The 18,139-nt window shown below is 61.7% G+C and overlaps 3 protein-coding genes across 3 annotated transcripts; 1 reads left to right on the plus strand and 2 right to left on the minus strand.

Moving 5' to 3' along the window:
• Positions 1–191: 191 nt before the first annotated feature.
• CPSF7 (cleavage and polyadenylation specific factor 7) lies at positions 192–10,043 on the plus strand. Its single transcript, XM_075712271.1, has 9 exons — positions 192–279; positions 4,991–5,209; positions 5,772–5,875; positions 6,902–7,047; positions 8,622–9,030; positions 9,132–9,250; positions 9,358–9,526; positions 9,687–9,860; positions 9,965–10,043. The coding sequence occupies exons 1-8, from the start codon at positions 226–228 to the stop codon at positions 9,853–9,855; spliced, it is 1,389 nt and encodes a 462-aa protein (XP_075568386.1). The 5' UTR covers positions 192–225; the 3' UTR covers positions 9,856–9,860; positions 9,965–10,043.
• A 2,571-nt stretch (positions 10,044–12,614) lies between these two features.
• On the minus strand, positions 12,615–13,550 carry TMEM216 (transmembrane protein 216). The gene is made up of 4 exons (XM_075712257.1): positions 13,533–13,550; positions 13,295–13,442; positions 13,085–13,177; positions 12,615–12,871 (listed from the first exon to the last, which is right to left on the minus strand). Exons 1-4 carry the CDS (start codon positions 13,548–13,550, stop codon positions 12,615–12,617), a joined length of 516 nt encoding a protein of 171 aa, XP_075568372.1.
• A 611-nt stretch (positions 13,551–14,161) lies between these two features.
• Positions 14,162–17,767, minus strand: TMEM138 (transmembrane protein 138). Its single transcript, XM_075712314.1, has 5 exons — positions 17,729–17,767; positions 16,398–16,633; positions 16,147–16,318; positions 14,423–14,498; positions 14,162–14,307 (listed from the first exon to the last, which is right to left on the minus strand). The coding sequence occupies exons 2-5, from the start codon at positions 16,523–16,525 to the stop codon at positions 14,195–14,197; spliced, it is 489 nt and encodes a 162-aa protein (XP_075568429.1). The 5' UTR covers positions 16,526–16,633; positions 17,729–17,767; the 3' UTR covers positions 14,162–14,194.
• Positions 17,768–18,139: the final 372 nt, after the last annotated feature.

The raw sequence follows: 18,139 nt of genomic DNA on the forward strand, positions 1-18,139 counted from the left end.
CCGGCTGGGGCTGGGCTGGGGGCCCCTCGGGGGTTGGGGGGCTGCAGGGAAGGGGGGGGGGCACAGGCACGTAGAGAGAGGTGGGGGGCACAGGGGATTTGGGGGGGACATACCCAGTGAGTCCCCAGGGCCTCGCTGACCCCCTTTCCCCCCGCTGCAGTGCACCTTTCGTCTTCCTGCTTCGCCCCGGTCCCAGCCCGGGTTCCTGCTCCCGTTTCTGGAAATATGTCCGAGGGGGTGGATCTGATCGATATCTACGCCGACGAGGAGTTCAACCAGGTGAGCGCCGCAGCTGGCTGCGGGGCTGGGGCTACAGATCGCCCTTTTTTTGGGGAGAACACCGGAACCGGCATCGGCCGACTCGTTAGTGAGGCAATGGAGCGATTAGCGTGGATGTACCCGCCAGCCGGTGCGTACGCATCGAGCGGAGGCAGAAAACGTGACCGGTGTGCCCGGGAAAGGGTGGTGCAGCGCTGGAGTGTCCCTGTGGGGATCAGAGGGCTGGGACTGTCCCTAAATCTTGGTGGCAGCCATCTCGAGCTGTGAATAAATGGTCTTTCTGTGGGCTTCACTGGAGGTTCGACACGTGGATGGCCACAAAATGTTTGGGAAGGGGGTGGCTGGGTTTGGACAGGAATATTTCCCAGGGCAGCGATGAGCGGGGATCGAAGGGGGTGGAGAAATGAGAAATCCAAACTGGAAGAGGCACTGCCAGGGAACTGCACGCTGAGGGGACGCAGAGCACTGAACCCGTGGGACCACCGAGGCTGGGAAGCTGCGGCAGGGACTCGCTGCGGTCGGGGAGGTGCCCGAGTGCCACCTCTCCCGCCCCGGGGCTGTCTGGGACTCGCAGGCAGAAATGCGAGAAATGGAAGGGTGCGTGTAGCTGTTAGAGCAGCAGATTTTAGAGAGTTCAGGGATCCGGGCGAGAGCGGCTGTGAACGCAGATGTTTAAAGATTAAAAACGACCACGGAAAGCCTGCGGAGGAGAGCTGGTCTGCGCTAGAGGGCAAGCTGCGTGAACTGGAAATAAAAGACACGGAGGAAGGAACAGCCATGAGCTGCCCGAGGGCTGAAGAGGAGCGGAGGGCGATAAACCCTTTGTTCTGAGGAGGTGGGAGGTTATCAGGTGAGAATGCGCCGTGGGTTAGACCTTCAGGGAAGAGCGGAAACGCTGCTAACTGCCTCGGAGCTGACAGACTGCGAGGTGCTTTCCAGCTGCCTGGGAAGGAGCAGGAGTTCTCCGCTGAGAGAAGCTGGAGAAGGGCAGGGTCCAAACTGGCTCTAACGTTGCCAAAATAACGGGAACCTCGCTAGAAAGGTGAGTTGGAAAGCAAACGTCTGTGCTGCCTGTAGCAGCCGGGCAGGCCTGCCCGGACACCCTCCGACTCTGAAATACCGCTTCCTGCATCCTTCCTGAAAAACTCCCAGAATAAACCCAATTCCCCGTGTATTAAACAATCTAGTACTGTGCTGGGGCCAAACGGAACTGCTCTGGCTTAGGAACGGCCTCAATTTTTATGTTTTTATGCAATTCGCTTTTAACAGAGTCGGGAAATAGGTTTACCCAGACTTGGGAGTGGAAGGGAGAGCTGGATGGCTGTGGGAATAAGGATGGAAGGCGCAGATTAAGAAAATGCGCGGAGGTCGCTGGGCCTGGAGTTCAGAAGCGCACAGAATAACCAGGAAACTTCATTTACGGCAATTACTCGGAATGCCGAAGGGAAGCAGTGAAAGTGGACGTGGTATCTACTGTCTGGAGAAGAACTGTGACATTTGCAGGTGTGAGTTGGAAAGTCTGCAACGTCTTGGAGGACACCTGATGAACAACAAACAGGTGGGAGGACTTTACAGAAGAACTCTGCTGCCACTTCACGGGCGCTATGCGGAGACGGTCCAGTGCTCCTTGTCCAGCCTGCGCCTGCAGGTAGGCTTTTCCGCAAAGGCTCAGCTCCTGTGAGGCCTGGAGCGGGAAGGGTGACAAAAGCAGTGGTTTGAGTTGACGGGGGAAAGTCTACTAAGGAGCTGAGAAGGTTTTTGGTGAGTTTGGTCTGGTCTCAGTCAAGTCTCGGGGATCTTTGGGAGTAAAGAAGTTAAGCAGCGTTTGGAGGAGGACGGAGCAAGCCTGGCTGCGCAGCGGGAAACGGCGTGGAACCATTTAACTGGCGGGTTTGGGGGACAGGACACAAAAGATCTTTCACACGGCCGAGTAGATGGAGGCTTCTTAGAGCTGGAAGTGATTATCAAGGCCACTGACTCCAGCATCTCGCTCACCTCGGGCTGCGCGGCGGTAGGAAGAAACCCAGAGTTAATCCGCGCACGATGCCGTGCGTGGGATCAAAGCGCGGTGGGAAGGTGCCGTTGCTGCCTCGTGATCCCTGTGGCACACCAGAGGTGCCAGCGTGGTCCCAAATCTAAATTACCCAACGTGGTAATTACCGCCAACGGTGCCCGGCTTTGTCCCCGTGCACCTCACGAGGCATTGCGCGCGGGTTCGGAGCGCGTTTGCCGTGTCGGGGTTTGAGTGGCAGCGAAGGTCTTGGCTGGCGGGGCGGCGGGGTGACGCAAAAAGCTTTGCTGTCGTGCGTTTCGAGCAGCAGTCCGCGAATTCAGCGCGATGGCGAGGGCAGAGAGCTGCGGAGCGGACTGTGAGCGCTTGGGCTGTGAGTACTTCTACACCGTCTTCCCGTCAGGCTGTTAGTTTTTAAAAGAGAGCGTCAAAAATGGAACGGACCCAGAGGATCCCTAAAAACTCCCAAGCTGAGGCATCCCCTAAGTAGCGTAACTGAGGGCTTCCGAGCGATTTCTCCTCTAGCCCCCTATTTTTATTCTCGACTTTCCGAAACTTTCAGGCAGAAATCTTCCAGCCTTGGGCCCTGTCCAAAGGCACTTGGTTGGGGGTAGGAGCGTAGGAGGCGGATTAAACAAACAGTTGAGCTGTTTTGAGAATGAGTACGAAAATACTGCTCCCTGTTGAAATTCTTGTAACCTTTTTATCAGCTCTGCAGCTGAAATAGCTGGATGCAAAAGTTACGACTCACTTTAGAAATGGACATTGCTGTCAAGAAGAGTGTCTGGGGGGGAAAACTGTTTGATTTTTGTATTTCCGTGACCCTTTGAAAGCCACGTGCTGAACACCCTTCCCCGTCTCTCCCCTGAGCTCACAACAGGCTGTGTTGGTCAGGGAACTGCACGCGTACATCACAGCGTAGGGGCTTTAACCACCTCGCGCCATCTCTAGCAGAAGATGTTGTCCGAACTGCCTTTGAAATCCTGGAATTAAAAATTTGGGAGCAGAACCTCTGGTTTTTGTGCTGCGCGGGACCTGTGCGTTGCTCCCGTGGGACAGATACTAACGTAGTAATTTGTAGCGTGAAACGATGCTCGGCGCACGCTGAATCCGGGTGAGCAATTAGTCTGAAGATCCGTAGTAAACACAGCGCTCGCTGTACATTCCAAATTAAATATAGCCCGGAACAGAGTGGGAATTGGAAGGCAGATCTAGGACACTTGAGTTTGCAGCTCGGAAGCTTCCTCGGCGGTTGGTTCGTGCCGTGAAAGGCTGCGCTGCCGAGGGAAGGGGAGACGGCGTGCGTGCATCTGTGCGTGCAGACGGTAGCTCCTACCCTGACGAGGGTTCCGCTGGCCCAAAAGACGAGCGAGTTTGCGGTGGCGTATCCAAGGCGAGCAGGGCTTGAGGGTGGGTGTGCAACCCCCCAGGCTGGACTTGTCCTGAAATGCGTGACCGCCAAGAAGCTCATCCGTCGAGGGCGTTTGGTTTTCTACCGCTGAACTCTTGCCCTCGCAGGCTTACAAAAGGCGAGCTTCTTCCTGGTAGCCTCCCGGAGCGGCAAGTCGCATCTTGCCCCGTTGCTCAGGGCAGCTGGCATCCTAGCAAGCCGGTCCTTTGCTCTGCAGGGGCGTGCGCTGGAGCTCAGCGGGGGAGCGGATGGAAAAGCGAAAGGCTTGTAGTTGGAAGTTGCGGGGGGAGGAAATCAAGCTGGCGCAGGTTGCCGGTGGGGTAAAGCCTCGAGGTTCTGCTTCCTGGAGTATTCCTCCCTTCAGCGCCTCCTTACGTGTTAAAAAAAAATGCCCCAGGGTTATGTCAAGTATCGCAAAGCAGAGCCTGTCGCCCCATCTTCGGGGCACCAGTAATCATTGCCGGGGAAAGGAGGGGTTGATCCCGTTGCTGTGGGGCTTTTGTTAATATTTGGCCGGTCGGAGAGCTGAGCAGCTGGTCTGGAGACGTGCAAGAGAGATTTCCACGTTGCTCAAAGAAAAGGAGCAGACACTGTGGTGGATTGCACAAGCGAGGGGTTGTCGTAAGCCTGGGGCGCGGTGTGTTTTTTGTAGGGCAGCGGAGTAGCAGGGAAGAGCAGTACGGTGCTGAGAGGGGGCTGCTGGACCAGCGGGGAAGCGCGGGGATTTATCTTTGCAAAAATGAAGCACTGAAAGAGGATGCATGCCACCGAGGGGAGGGGACAGGGCTCCGGGCAAGAGGAGCTGGCTCGTGAGAGAGAAAGGCACCGGATCCGTTTGCCCTGCCTTCATTCATGGGCAGTGATTCACCACCTTCTAACTGCGAACAGGCCCAAGACAAGCGGTTTGGGTGCTAAACCTTCGGACTCGGCTTGCGCTGCCTCAAAATTGCTCGCGCGCGCCGGCTCCCGGTGAATTGGGACGACCGGTTTGCCAAGTGTAAAGGAAGCTTCCTAACCTCCAGCGTTGTTCGTTCGCGGCGCCCGGCACGGCAGGGCACCTGCGGCGGAGTGGCACCTTGAGATAACTTTTAAGCATCTCCTGGGGTGGTTGGTGGTTGGTTTCTGCTGGCTGGTCAGTGCTGGGGGGGTCTCGGAGGACTCCAGCAGAACGGGGCAGTCCTCCAGAACCCCCTTTAGGCTCTTTACAGTCCACAGGTCCCTTTCCGAGCTGCGGTTTCACCCCCGGGGTCTCCCCTTTGCAGAGGTGCTCATGGTGTCTCCCCTTGCAGGATTCTGAGTTCAGTAATGCTGATCAGATGGACCTGTACGACGACGTGTTAGCAGCCAGCTCACAGCCCCCCGAAAGCCGCACCAGCAGCTCAGAGCCACCCCCGGAGATCCGTCAGGAGCCATCCCCTAAGCCCAACAGCAAATCTCCTGCCATCCTGTACACGTACAGCGGGCTGCGCAACAAGAGAGCCGCTGTCTACGTGGGCAGCTTCTCCTGGGTGAGTGGGATCGCTGCCTGCCTGTGCTTGCCTGCCGAGGGTGTCTCCAGACCCACCTGCGTGGGGCAGTTTTGGTCTCCTGTGGTGCGTACGCAGTTGGGGGTCCTCCAGAGAAACCCCCGAGGGGTTGCGGGGCTCTTTGCGAGGGCTGTTCCTCCTCGATCCACGCTGACCCAGTGTCCCAAGCTGGGTCGTGAGCCGGGCTTGACCTTGTGATCCTCAGAGAAAAGGGATTCGTAGCCTTGAAGGGCTTCGGATCCAGTCTGGGGCGAGTGACGAGCGGCTGTGGTGCCTCTGTCGCACTGGCTGCCGCCCCTGCCTGGCTCTGCCTTCTTGGGGACTGCGCGGACAGTTCTGGGAAGGCTCTGTCGTGTCCAGAGAGCAAAGAGACCTCTGGTAGCCATACCCGGGGCCTGTTTCAGACTCGAGGTTGATTTTTAAACTCCCCATAGGGGCTCTGAGGGTGTCCGTACTCAAGCGCGCTGCCCCTGAGCCTGGGTTAGCTGGGGGCACCGGGGCCTGCGAAAGGCTGCGTGAGCTGACACCGACCTCTTCCCCTCAGTGGACGACTGACCAGCAGCTGATCCAGACCATCCGCTCGGTTGGCGTCTACGACGTAGTGGAGCTCAAATTCGCAGAGAACCGAGCCAATGGCCAGTCAAAAGGGTGAGAGCTGACGAGGGGGACGTGGGGGAATCATAGAATCCTAGAATCGTTGAGGTTGGAAAAGACCTTTAAGATCATCCAGTCCAACCAGTAACCTAACACTACCAAGTCCACCACTAAAGCAATCAAGAGCAGAGTCATAATTTCATGTTTCCTGGCTTGCTGGCTGCATTATTTATAATGCAAGTCAAACTAGGAATCACTAAGGTTGGAAAGGCCCTCTAAGATCATCAGGCCAACCATCAACCCAACACCCCCATGCCCACTAAACCATGGCCCAAAGTGCCACCTCTGCCCATTTTTTGAACCCCTCCAGCGATGGGGACTCCCCCACCTCTCTGGGCAGCCTCTTCCAATGCTTGGCCACTCTTTCCATCAAGAAATTTCTCCTAATATCCAATCTAAACCTCCCCTGGCGCAGCTTGAGCCCATTTCCTCTCGTCCTATCACTGGTTCCTTGGGAGAAGAGCCCAACACCCCCCTCCCTGCACCCTCCTGTCAGGAGCTGCAGAGAGCGATAAGGTCTCCCCTCAGCCTCCTCTTCTCCAGGCTGAACACCCCCAGCTCCCTCAGCCACTCCCCACCAGCCCTGTGCTCCAGACCCTGCCCCAGCTCCGTTGCCCTTCTCTGGACACGCTCCAGCACCCCAATGTCCTTCTTGTACCGAGGGGCCCAAAACTGAATGGGGGAGCCAGGCCCTCACAGCCACGTCCACTGTGTCAGGGGCGGCGAGGGGGCAGCTGGTGCTTTTCCTGGCTGGCACAGGGTGACGCACAGCCTGCCTGGAGCTGGGATGGGAAAGCAGAGACTCCCAAACAGCGTGGGAAAGGGATGGGGGGGGGGGTCATATAACACCAGGCTGGGTTCAGCTGCCAGGGAAGGCAGCGGGAGGTGGTGCTGGGTGGTCTCTGCCAGCGAGGATGGATGGAACCCCGTGGGGTTTGGCAGGGGGGATTCCCGTCCCCTACCAGGGGGTGAACCGCGTGGGGCTGGCTCTTGCTGGCTGACTGCCGGGCTTTTCCGCAGGTACGCAGAGGTGGTGGTCGCCTCTGAGAACTCGGTCCACAAACTCCTGGAGCTCCTGCCCGGCAAAATCCTTAACGGCGACAAGGTGGAGGTGAGGCTGGCAACCCGGCAGAACCTGTCACAGTTCGAGGCGCAGGCTCGCAAACGTGAGTGAGGCGAAGGCACGCCGAGGGTGGGGGGGCCTCCGTGTCGTGCGGCAGCTCCGGCGGGCCCCGCAGATCCCCAGCAGAGCTGTCAGGCCGAACCCACCGAGACCCTCGGGGTGGGGGGGACGCTGCCAGGAGTCTCTGGGGTTTTTTTCCTGTTGCTGCTGAGTCTGAGTAGATCCTGACCCGAGTCTTTATGATCCCCTTTTAGGTGCTCACACACTGCGAAGATCCCTCGTAGCCTCCTCCTCCTCCTCTCCAAACTGAATGGGCTTAAGCTCTTCAGCCTATCAACATAGCTAAGACCCTCCATATCTATTAGTAGCTCTTCTCTGGATCTCCTCCAGAATTTGTCCATCCCTGCGGAGGTAAGGTGCCCAACACTGGACACAGTATTCCAGCTGGGGCCTGGCCGTGGGCTTTTTTCTACAATGGCAATAGGTGGTCCTTGCCTCACTCCGCAGCGATGTGACGCCCCAGCCCCGTGCCGGGGGGCTCTGCGGAGCCGCAGGGACTGTCTTGGCAGGAGCGTGTACGAGGAGGTCTTGGCCAGCTGCGGTCATTGTAGATCCCGTGGCTTGTTTTCACGCAAGGAAAGCCCTTCTTTCTAAGCGCCCTGGCCAAGTTGCAGCGGGGTAGCTGTGACCTTTGCACCCTCCCTTCAGCTCCAGTGCCCGCAGTGATCCGCTGCTTGGCAGCACCGTGCGCTCTTAGGCCGCGTCCCGACCTACCCTCGCGTTTCGGTGGAGCAGGACGTGTTCCCTTCTCCCACCCCTCGCCTCGCCGGGCACGGGGAGGCTGAATTTCAGCCTGTCCCCAGGGGCCTTGCCACCGGCACGGCTGAGCTTGCGTTAAACCCTTGCCGCCAGCTCGGCAGCGCCAGCGCCCGAACGGTGCTCTGCTCAGAGCGGCAATGCCCGGCGGGGAGCCGTAGTTCCCCCGAGGGGCTGGGGCAGAGGCAGCGTCCTCCGTCGTACCTCTCCTGTCTCATCCGCGAAGCCTCTTTGGACAGAGCAGGGGTTCCTGGCCATCTCTTTAGGGCAGACGGGCACCGAATTTTCCTTCCTCCAGCAGCTCCGTTGCCGTCGGCACTTGGGTTCTGTCCCCTCGTGTTCCTCCACGCTCAGGCCTTTCTCAGCCCGCGTGTGGATCGCGGGCTCTCTGGGTCGATTAACGTCTTTGCGGACTCGGCACCCGGTGACCTCTCTGCTGGGGACTTCTCACCCATTTCTTGTGGCTTTTCGCTTCTGTCCCTGTAACCTGCTTGCTCGGCGGCTTCCGCAGAGCCACGCTGGCCAAAAGCAAGCGTCCCCGGGGCGCTGCGCGGGCCACCGGGGTCTCGCTGGAGAGCTGGTTCCCTCTCGGAGGCACGTGGAAACGGAGGCTACGTTTGGCTGGCTGGATCTTTCTCTGGGCACCTTGAGCTCTTGTGAGGTCGGACCTCACGGGGCTGCGGGAGAGGATGGTCCTCGTGCTTGTCGCTGTGGGTGGGGAGGAAGAGGAGGAGGAGGAGGTCTCCGAGACCTGCAGGCCCTCCGGCCGCGACTCACGGCTCTTTCCTGTCCCGCTTGCAGGTGTGCCGCCGAGGGCCCACTCCCGGGACTCCGTAGACTCGGTGGACGGCCGTGCCACGCCGACGGAGAACGCCTTGCCGCCCGCCCGCGTGGAGAAACCCCCTTCCGTCCTGCCTTTTTTCAACCGCCCCCCCGCTGCCCTGCCCCTCATGGGGCTGCCCCCGCCGCCAATGCCGCCCCCACCGCCCCTCTCCTCCGGTTTCGGTGTCCCCCCGCCCCCGCCCGGCATCCACTATCAGCATCTCATGCCCCCGCCGCCTCGACTGCCGCCCCACCTGGCTGTGCCACCCCCGGGGGCTGTCCCCCCGGCCTTGCACCTCAACCCCGCCTTCTTCCCCCCACCCAACGCGGCCCTGGGTCCTCCACCGGACACCTACGGCAAGGCCATGGCTCCCTACAACCACAGCAGGTGAGACGGCGGGGGGGCTGCGCAGTACCAAATTGGGGTGGCGGGGTTGAGGGGGGGTGTACGCTGACCCCCCCCCCGCTCCGCGTGTGTCTCCCGTGCAGCCGGGAGCTCGGCCCGCCGCCTCCCCCTGTGAGCGAAGTGGAGTTTGAGGAGATCATGAACAGGAACCGGGCGATCTCCAGCAGCGCCATTTCCAAGGCGGTGTCCGGCGCCAGCGCAGGTAATGGTGACCCTGTCCCCGTGCGCGCGTCCCCGTCCCCCCCCCCCCGCCTCAAAGCCCCATCCTGCGGCAGATCCGCACCCCTCAGCCCCGCTCCGCTCCCCCAGGCGATTACAGCGACGCCATCGAGACCCTCCTCACGGCCATCGCCGTCATCAAGCAGTCCCGCGTCGCAAATGACGAGCGGTGCCGCGTCCTCCTCTCATCCCTCAAAGACTGTCTGCACGGCATCGAAGCCAAGTCCTACAGCACGGGCGGCAGCAGCAGCTCCTCCAGGTACCGGCGGCTCTGCGGCTCGGAGCCGCGCCGGGGGGGCTTCGTTGCACCCCATCTTGGGGCTTCGCTCGCCGACTCTGTCCCCAGCCCGGCGAGATTGTCCCCAGAGGTGACCAAAAGCGGTTTGTTTGTTTGTTTTTTTTTTTTTAAATTTCCCCAGGAAAAGACACCGATCTCGGGAGCGTTCTCCCAGCCGGTCCCGCGAAAGCAGCCGGCGACACCGGGACCTGCTCCACAGCGAGGATCGGCACGAGGACTATTTCCAGGAGCGGAACCGGGAGCACGAGCGACATCGGGACAGGGACAGAGAGAGGGACCGGCACCACTGAGACAGGTGAGCCGATGCCAGGGCGCTGCCGTGTGTGCCGCGGCGTGGGGTCTGGGCTGGAAGGGCACGCGCGGTGCTGCTCTGACCGCTCCTCTCGTCTCTCCCCGCAGGAGTTTGGCAGTTCAAGTGGTTTTTAATGGACTCGTATCTCCTCACCTCGACCAGGACTACGTGACCGAGGCTGCTCCACCCCTCCTGCCCTTTCCCCGCCACCTCCAGCTCTCTCCGGGCGCCCGAGGAAAGCCGTGCCAGCCGGCGGGACTCCCACCGACACCTCGTGGCCTTTGGGGCCTGAGCCCTTGCCTGCGCTCACCGCTACTGCTGCATCCCAGGGAGAGGCGGGGAGCCAGGGAACGCCTGGGCCACCCTGCTCCGCTCCGTGGACACTCTGACCCAAAGAGAAATGGTGCTTTTTTTTTTTTTTCTTTTTTCTTTTTTTTTGGCTCCACGGAGGGAGGTTTGTGAGCCCTTTCCGGGGGTGGCTGGAGGGGATGGACCCCTCCGCGTGCCACGCAGCGCCGGGGGCTTGGAGGCGCGCGGCTCCCGACCCCGCGCCTGGGTTCGCTGGAAGCGCTACGGGGTCTTTGGCCACGTACCATCCTCTCGCCTCCTCTGGGGACACTGCTGTCCCCAGCGCCCCGGCAGTCCCAGTGCGAGCACCCCTGTCCCATGGGACGCTGCGCTGCGCTCCTCCTTTCGCCCCTCCAACGGAGGGGAAGCGTGTCCGATCCCCTCTGCGGGCCTGGGTCCTCGCCCTCTCCGCTCCGCCTGGGAGCAGCATGCTGGGACGGGGGGCTGGAGCTGTGTGGCGGGTCCCCACCCTCTGCCCCGACGTTCCCCACCGGCTCGCCGCAGCGGCATTGCCACCGCCGTGCTCGTCTCCCAAACGGCAGCTCCGGCTGCCGAGCGCCGGCAGGACCCTGCACGGAGCCGGCCTCTCCCGCGGCGCCTTCCTTGTTTTAGAGGAAGCTGAGGAGGCAGAGAGCGGCAGGGCAGGCTGCGACCACCCCTTTGGCTGCCCTCCGTGATCGCCCGTCCCCCTCCGGGCTGCGGGTCCCGGCGCAGGTCCCTTCCGCAGGAGTGGGAGAGCCCGGGAAGGGTCGGGGGGAGCTGAGGAGACCTGGGGGTGACTTCCAGGGCGGGTGCCAGCTCCCAGGGCTGCCAGCTGGGCAATGTCGCCCTCTGAACTGTTGCTGGACAGGAGAAACCCGGCTCTGGAGGTCTTTTTAGGTTGAAATGACACACAAACAAAAAAAACCACAAAAAAAACCCCAACCCCATCTTGTAAAGTACCATGAGGTGCCAGCTTAGCGGGTGAGTGCTGGGGGGGGAGCGCTCGGTGGGAGAGTTCTGTTTTTTACTTAACGACACAAATTTTTAGTTTCTTTCCAAATAGTGGGGAAAAGTGCAGAGCAAACCCCTATTAACCACCCAGCGAGGCGCTGCCCCTCCTGCTCGCAGTGACTAGATTTGTTTGTCTTTCTGATAGGTTGGAAATTGTGTAATAAACTTGATGACGTTGTCAATCTTTTATACGGTGCTGTAGGGCTCTTCTGTCACGTTTCCTCCCTCTGACGGTCTTTTAGGTAAGGGGTGGGAGCGTTTTAGGGCCGCTGTGTGGGAGCAAAGAGCAGAGTTTGGGGATTCTTAGTGTCCCTGTGCCCGCTGTCCCTGACCCTCACCATCCAGCATGTCCAGAGAAGGGCAACGGAGCTGGTCGCTCTCTACAGCTGCCTGACAGGAGGGTGCAGGGAGCAGGGTGTTGGGCTCTTCTCCCAAGTAGTTAGAGATAGGATGAGAGGAAATGGCCTCAAGCTGCATGAGGGGAGGTTTAGATTGGATATTAGGAGAAATTTCTTCACGGAAAGAGTGGTGAAGCATTGGAAGAGGCTGCCCAGAGAGGTGGTGGAGTCCCTATCCCTGGAAGTGTTCAAAAAACGGGCAGACGTGGCGCTTCAGGCCATGGTTTAGTGGGCATGGGGGTGTTGGGTTGATGGTTGGCCTGATGATCTTAGAGGTCCTTTCCGACCTTAGTGATTCCTAGTTTTACTTTCATTAAAAAACAATCCAGCCACCAGGCCAGGAAACATGAAATTATGACTCTGCCCTTGATTGCTTTAGTGGTGGACTTGGTAGTGTTATGTCAGTGGTTGGACTGGATGATCTTAAAGGTCTTTTCCAACCTCAACAATTCTAGGATTCTAGTCTATGATCCTCGGAGATTTCCAAGGGGCTCCTGTGTCCCCCCAGGGCAGCGCTGTCGGGCAGCGGTGCGGTGCTGGAAACTCCTGAGCACTTCCCGCCCAACCCGCTGCCCCAGGGGAAGCTACGTGCCCAGGCACCAGGTAAAAATAAATATTTATTGGAAAATAGTGAATTATTCTGAGAAGGTAGTAGAAAAAAAAAAAAAATTCTCCGTACCTCGAACTGACCTGCACGTCACAAGCCCTGGGGGCCGCGTCCCGGCTGGCAGCGGGTTGGTGCTGCGCGGCAGGTTGCTCATGAGTGCTGCGGGCGAAGCGGAGAGCAGGCAGGGTGGAGACCACCCCTGCCTGCAGCTGCCTGCGGGCAGGGGCTGCCTGCGACCACCAGCGTGCGGGCTGGGCAGTGGAGCCGGCACCGTGGCCGCTGGCTCCCTGCCGCCTCGCGTACCTGCGCCGCTCCGTGCCTGGTCCTTCGGCGGGGCATGGGGTCTCAGTATGAATCCGCGCTGCAAAAAGGAAAGAGGGGGACGTGTTGGCGCCAAATCGCCCTGGCAGCTCACTGCGCCGGTTCCTGCGGCGTTACCCCGCATGGCGCAGACAGGCGCTGGTACCTGGAGAAGGAGACCAGCGCGAGGATGCCCAGCAGCAGCTCCACGGCGTAGAAGAGCAGGAGGATGGCGTTAAGGATGGCTTCCAGGCGCAGGGCGTAGGTCTGCAGCAACAGGTAATAGGTTGCCATCACGGCTGCTGGGACGGTCAGAGCCAGGCTGATGGAGAGCGGCACCTTCCGCTGGCACAGGTTGCCCTTGGACCCTGCGGGGCAGGCGGTTAGCAGGGGTGTCCCCCACCAGGGTCTGTGGGCCCCCCAAGAACTCTGCTTGGGGGGGACACATGGTAAACGGCATCGCCGTGGTCGCAGCTCTGCGCTGGCGGTTTCTGGGGGGGCTCTGGAGCCGGGTGTCACCTGGATCTCGCCCCGGGGGATCTCGCCCTGAGGGTTGCCTCCCCGCTGTCCCCAGGACTTACCGAAGAAGATACGGGTGGCCTCAGTGCCGAGGTAGAGGAAGAGCAGCACCACATCCAGCACCAGGTTGGTGAAGGGGTACGGCAGCAGCAGCACTGCGGGCACAGCCAGCGCTGCCCTCAGGGCCTGCACCCACAGCCTCCCCCCGGGACCCTCAGGGCAGGGGGCGGCTGCCCGGAGCGGGGGGGGAGGAACCGGGCTGGGGGGCTCACCCTTGTAGACGAAGACGAAGGCTTCCAGGAGGAAGTAGGTAGCGCTGTACCAGCCGTTGAGGAAAAGCAGGACCTGCAGCGGCGCCGAGGAGCGTTGGCGACCTGCGGGAGCAAGGAGGCCATGGGCGGGGGCGGCACGGACCGGCCCCTGCCCCGCTCAGCCCCGCTCCCGGCCTGGTTCAGGCCCCGCTGTCCCCCGGCCCCGCTGCCCGTGGCAGCCCCACACTCACTCCTGGGCGCCATCTTCCATCTCCATGGCAACCGCCGCCCTCGCTCCCGGGAGCGCGGGGCGGGAAGGCGCCGGGCCGCTCTCTCCGCCCCTCTCTATGGTTCGGGAGACCGGGACCTCCGGGCCGCGGGTTCGAGTCCCGGGCGCAACCCAAGGGAGCTGCGGGGACGGACGCGCGAGGACCCCCGGTTGCCCTCCAGTTCTGCCTCCGTTTTCCTACGTTGAGCCCCGAGTTCCGCGCTGCGAGGTGGAAACAGCCCCGTTCTGTGGCTGCCAGCGCAGCGCTGAGCTGGGGCAAGGCGTGGGAAAGGCTGCCGGGATGGCAGCCGCTGTCACCGGGAAGGAAGGGAAGAGCCAGGGAGAATCCAGCGGGGCACAGACACCAGGAAGCCCATGGAAAACGCAGCCAATTTATTTCTTTACTGTTTACAAAAACACTCGAGTCCCAACAGGGGATGCGGCGGCGGGATGGACCTTCCTGGGACGCACCGCCAGCCTCCCACCAACTCCCAGCATCCACCCGAGCCGTGCCGGCGGCAGGGCCAGTCTCCGGGAGGAAGAGGAAGCAGGTGGCTGAGCCGGAGCCGTCCCCAATGGGGTCTGTGAGGTGCAAAGAGACGACGGGGGCTGTCGGGGAGACGGTGGGATCACCCGGAGCGCGAGGGAAGCCATCAGCCGCGGAATTGGGCAAACTCCTTGCGCAGCCAGAGCGAGTCCTGGTAGAAGAGCGGGTCGCCCAGGTGCACGGCCGTCCTCTTGTAGAAGTAACAGTAGAGCACAGCCGCTGCGGGAGGGAGGGAGGGAGGGAGGGAGGTGAGGGTGGGCCCCCACTCTCGCCCCCACAGGCTCCCCAAAAGGGGCAGGACCCCACCAGGGACCCTGCGACCACGAGCCCTTACCCAGCCGCTGGAAAACAAAAAGTGTCTGCAGGCCTTCGGTCCACACGAAGCGGCTGGAGTCCCGCCACCGCAGATTCTGAGGCAGACAGACAGGCAGACAGGAATAACCCGTGCATTAGTTTGGGGGCAGCACCCCACGCCTCTGGCTCCCTCAGCCCAGCGTGCCGCTGGCCCAGAGGCTGCGCACGGGCCAGGGGTGACGCTGCTGGCTCGGGGAGCGGCCCCCCACCCCAAAAGTTAAGCAGCTCAGGGGATTTCGCCAGCGAGCCGGGACCTATTCTAGCTTCAGACTTCAGATCCTTGCAAATCCCCGTCAATCCCCTGCCCGGATGGCGTGGGCAGCACCGGCGTGGCTCCCTGCTCCAACACCCTGGTGCTGGGTGGCCCCCGGCCCAGCTCAAAGCATCACCCCGGCAGCAGGGTGGGGACACGGACCCTTGCCCAGAGGCTGGAGCAGGGGACAAGAGGCCGGTGGAGGAGGGTGCCCAGGAGCTGGGCAGGGCGTGCGGGCTGCTCCTTCTGGGGAAGGGGACAGGAGGGATTTTAGTCGCGGGGGGAGAAGGGGAAGACGCTGCCTGGACGGAGCCCGGACTCCCGACAGCCCTCAGTGCTGCTTGATGCCAGCGGGGAGGGGGCTGCCCCCAGGCTCTGAGCACTGGTGTTTGCTGGGGATTAATCCCAGGTAAATCGGGAGCTGCTGTCACGGACTTCAGCGGGGATTACCCCAGCATGGGCTTCTGTGCCAGCACAGAGCTGGAGCTCTGTGGGCTTCGCCTGGGAAAAGAGGATTTTCCAGCAGGTCATGGCCCTTAGGGTAGGGGCTGGGATGGGGCAGCTCCCTTCCAGCCTGATGTCTAGAGGGGGGACGTGCAGGGAATCACGGGGGGACACCAAACTGCCCATGCGACAGTAGACAGAATCCTAGAATCGTTGAGGTTGGAAAAGACCTTTAAGATCATCCAGTCCAATCAGTAACCTAACACTACCAAGTCCACCACTAAACCAGTTAAAGGGAGAGTAGCAATTTCATGTTTCCTGGCTTGCTGGCTGCATTATTTTTCAATGAAAGTAAAACTAGGAATCACTGAGGTTGGAAAGGACCTCTAAGATCATCAGGCCAACCATCAGCCCAACACCCCCATGCCCACTAAACCATGGCCCAAAGTGCCACCTCTGCCCGTTTTTTGAACCCCTCCAGGGCTGGGGACTCCCCCACCTCTCTGGGCAGCCTCTTCCAATGCTTGGCCACTCTTTCCATCAAGAAATTTTTCCCAATATCCAATCTAAACCTCCCCTGGCGCAGCTTGAGCCCATTTCCTATCGTCCTATCACTGGTTCCTTGGGAGAAGAGCCCAACACCCCCCTCCCTGCACCCTCCTGTCAGGAGCTGCAGAGAGCGATAAGGTCTCCCCTCAGCCTCCTCTTCTCCAGGCTGAACACCCCCAGCTCCCTCAGCCGCTCCCCACCAGCCCTGTGCTCCAGACCCTTCCCCAGCTCCGTTGCCCTTCTCTGGACACGCTCCAGCACCTCAATGTCCTTCTTGTACTGAGGGGCCCAAAACTGGACACAGAATTCGAGGTGCGGCCTCATGGCTTTCCTCTCGTGGGAGAGGGACTGAAGGGAGCAGGGGGCTGTGGTCAGCAAAGCAAGCAGACTGCTGCCCATGCTGCCTGCACTGCCTGCCCTCGGGAGATGCCGGCAGCCCCGAGCCCACCCCAACCTACCATAACCCAGACGTGGAAGGAGATGCTGAGCGCCAGGTAGGCTGCCGACAGCAGGATGGTCCCCTTGAACTTGTGGAAGAGGAGGTTGACCAGCCCAGCCTGGAAGACGAAGGTGTTGAAGAACATGAGGAAGATGATGATGACGTTGAAGAGAATAGCGATGTCCTGGATGCTGCGGGAGGAGAGAGACGTAGTGAGACCCTGGCCCGCCCGCCGCACCGCGCTACCCGCTATGCCCACCCGGCGCTCACATGAAGAGGACGAGCTGGACGGCGGGGGCCGTGCGGAGCAGCTCTGAGAAGGAGTTGACGAAGAGGTCATAGAAAAGGAGGAGGAACTGCAGGAACAGCACCAGGCTGTAGTTACTGGTCTGGAGCATCTTCCTTCTCCGGGGGTTGGAGCCCTCAGCCCCGGCATCCCCAGCAGCAGAGCCAGCTCATGGTGCGGAGCTGAGGGGCTCAGCGTCGCCTCTCCCTACAGCCAGGACCTGGAAGGGGAGCGGAGGATTCGTTTGGCAGGGTGAGACGCATCCCCCTGCACCTCGCAAACCTCCTCTGCTGGGAAACCCAAAGGAAGGTCAAATCAACGGCAGCTCCTGCCAGTTTCTAGCACGCCGATGCAGAGCCGTGCTCTGCCCCTGGTCTGTTGGCTGGGCTCTCACAAATAAGCCATCTCCCCTCTCTTCTCACCCCACAGCGGGCTCAGGTTCGGTCTCTCCCTCCCACCCTCCAGCCTCACAGCCACCCTGATCTGAGGAAACAGATGGGAAGAGATTCAGGGACGAGGGAGACGTGCAAGTCCCGGGGAGCGGTGTCCAGGCAGGTTATTCACACCTCTCATGCCGGACAAGCCCTAAAGCCGCCAACGGCTCCTTGGGCAGTGCTGAGCAGGCCACGCTACGGGGGCAGGTCTGGGCACGCCGTGTCCCGGCATTGCTCTCCTTCGCCCCACCCCGGGACCGTGCTTGGGGCAGGGAGAGGGACGAGGGGAGTCAGAGAGAGGACGAGGACACAGCGAGGGAGTGGGGCTGTTTGGGGACAAGCGAGGAGGCACAGCCCTTCTGCCCTTCTCCCACCGCTGACAGCCAGCCCTGGGGACAGCGGCACGGCAGCGCTGGGGAAGGAGAGACGCGACGCAGAGGGAGGTAAGGTAGTGCTCGGAGGGACTGGGGGGTGCAGAAGAACGGGGGATCCCCCGTGTCCTGGCAGGAGAGCGCTGCGCTGAGGCCTTCCTTCTCCGAAAAGGACCCACAGGGCTGGCGGGGAGGGAAGGGGGCAGCTCCCCGCACCCCCAGGTCCCATGCCACCCCCCCCCCGACCTTCTCGCAGATGTCCTCTCCGTGCCTGGCCCCCGGCTCCCCTCTTGTGTCCCCATGCGGCTTCCCCCGAGCCAAATCCCCGAGCAGGCCGCAGTGCCACCGGGGCTCCCCCCCCGCCCCCGGAGCCCGCCGTGCCCCCCTCCACCCCCGGGGCCACCTCCCCGGCTCTCGCCCCCATCCCACCCCCCGGCGCACCGGCAACCCGCGGTGCCCGGGGCTGTGGGTGCCGGTGGTCCCCGCCGCGGCCCACCCCGGGACGCTGACCTGCCGCCGCCATCTTCCGTCTCCAGGGCAACGGCGGAGCCACCGAGGCGGCGGGGAGACCGGAAGCGGAAGTGGGCGGCTGGAAGGGGCCGCGCGGGGGCCGCTCTGGCCGCCGCTCTCGCTGGTCGCCGGCCCCGGGGTGGGGTTGGGCGGGAGCCAGCACCGAGGCGAGCGGCCAGAGCGGCGCCGTCCAACATGGAGGCGCCCGGCGAGGCCGAGGGGGCGGCGGGGCTCGGCGGGCGGCGGGCGGGGCTGAGGTACGGCCCCGGGATCAGCCCCGGGCCCCGCGTCCCTGGGGCTGGGGGAGCTGTGGGGCCGGCTCCGTCTTCCCGGGGCCGGGAGGAGCCGCGGGGCCCTGTGATCGGGGTTCGGGAGAGCCGTGGGGCCGGGCCCTGTGTCCCCAGGGAAGCC

This window comes from Pelecanus crispus, chromosome 6, assembly GCF_030463565.1.
Source record: "Pelecanus crispus isolate bPelCri1 chromosome 6, bPelCri1.pri, whole genome shotgun sequence".
Taxonomy (NCBI): Eukaryota; Metazoa; Chordata; class Aves; order Pelecaniformes; family Pelecanidae; genus Pelecanus; species Pelecanus crispus.

What these genes read in the sequence shown, in the direction of transcription:
- TMEM216 (XM_075712257.1), bottom strand. An exon ending in CTTCGTCTTCGTCTACAAGG is followed by an intron (nt 13,178 to 13,294) that starts GTGAGCCCCCCA and finishes CTGTGCCCGCAG; the next exon opens with TGCTGCTGCTGCCGTACCCC. An exon ending in GGCCACCCGTATCTTCTTCG is followed by an intron (nt 12,872 to 13,084) that starts GTAAGTCCTGGG and finishes CCTGCCCCGCAG; the next exon opens with GGTCCAAGGGCAACCTGTGC.
- CPSF7 (XM_075712271.1), top strand. Translation starts at nt 226, where the DNA reads ATGTCCGAGGGGGTGGATCTGATCGATATCTACGCCGACGAGGAGTTC. An exon ending in CCGACGAGGAGTTCAACCAG is followed by an intron (nt 280 to 4,990) that starts GTGAGCGCCGCA and finishes CTCCCCTTGCAG; the next exon opens with GATTCTGAGTTCAGTAATGC. An exon ending in ACGTGGGCAGCTTCTCCTGG is followed by an intron (nt 5,210 to 5,771) that starts GTGAGTGGGATC and finishes TCTTCCCCTCAG; the next exon opens with TGGACGACTGACCAGCAGCT.
- TMEM138 (XM_075712314.1), bottom strand. Translation starts at nt 16,525, where the DNA reads ATGCTCCAGACCAGTAACTACAGCCTGGTGCTGTTCCTGCAGTTCCTC. An exon ending in GTCCAGCTCGTCCTCTTCAT is followed by an intron (nt 16,319 to 16,397) that starts GTGAGCGCCGGG and finishes CTCCTCCCGCAG; the next exon opens with CATCCAGGACATCGCTATTC. An exon ending in TTTTGTTTTCCAGCGGCTGG is followed by an intron (nt 14,308 to 14,422) that starts GTAAGGGCTCGT and finishes TCCCTCCCGCAG; the next exon opens with CGGCTGTGCTCTACTGTTAC.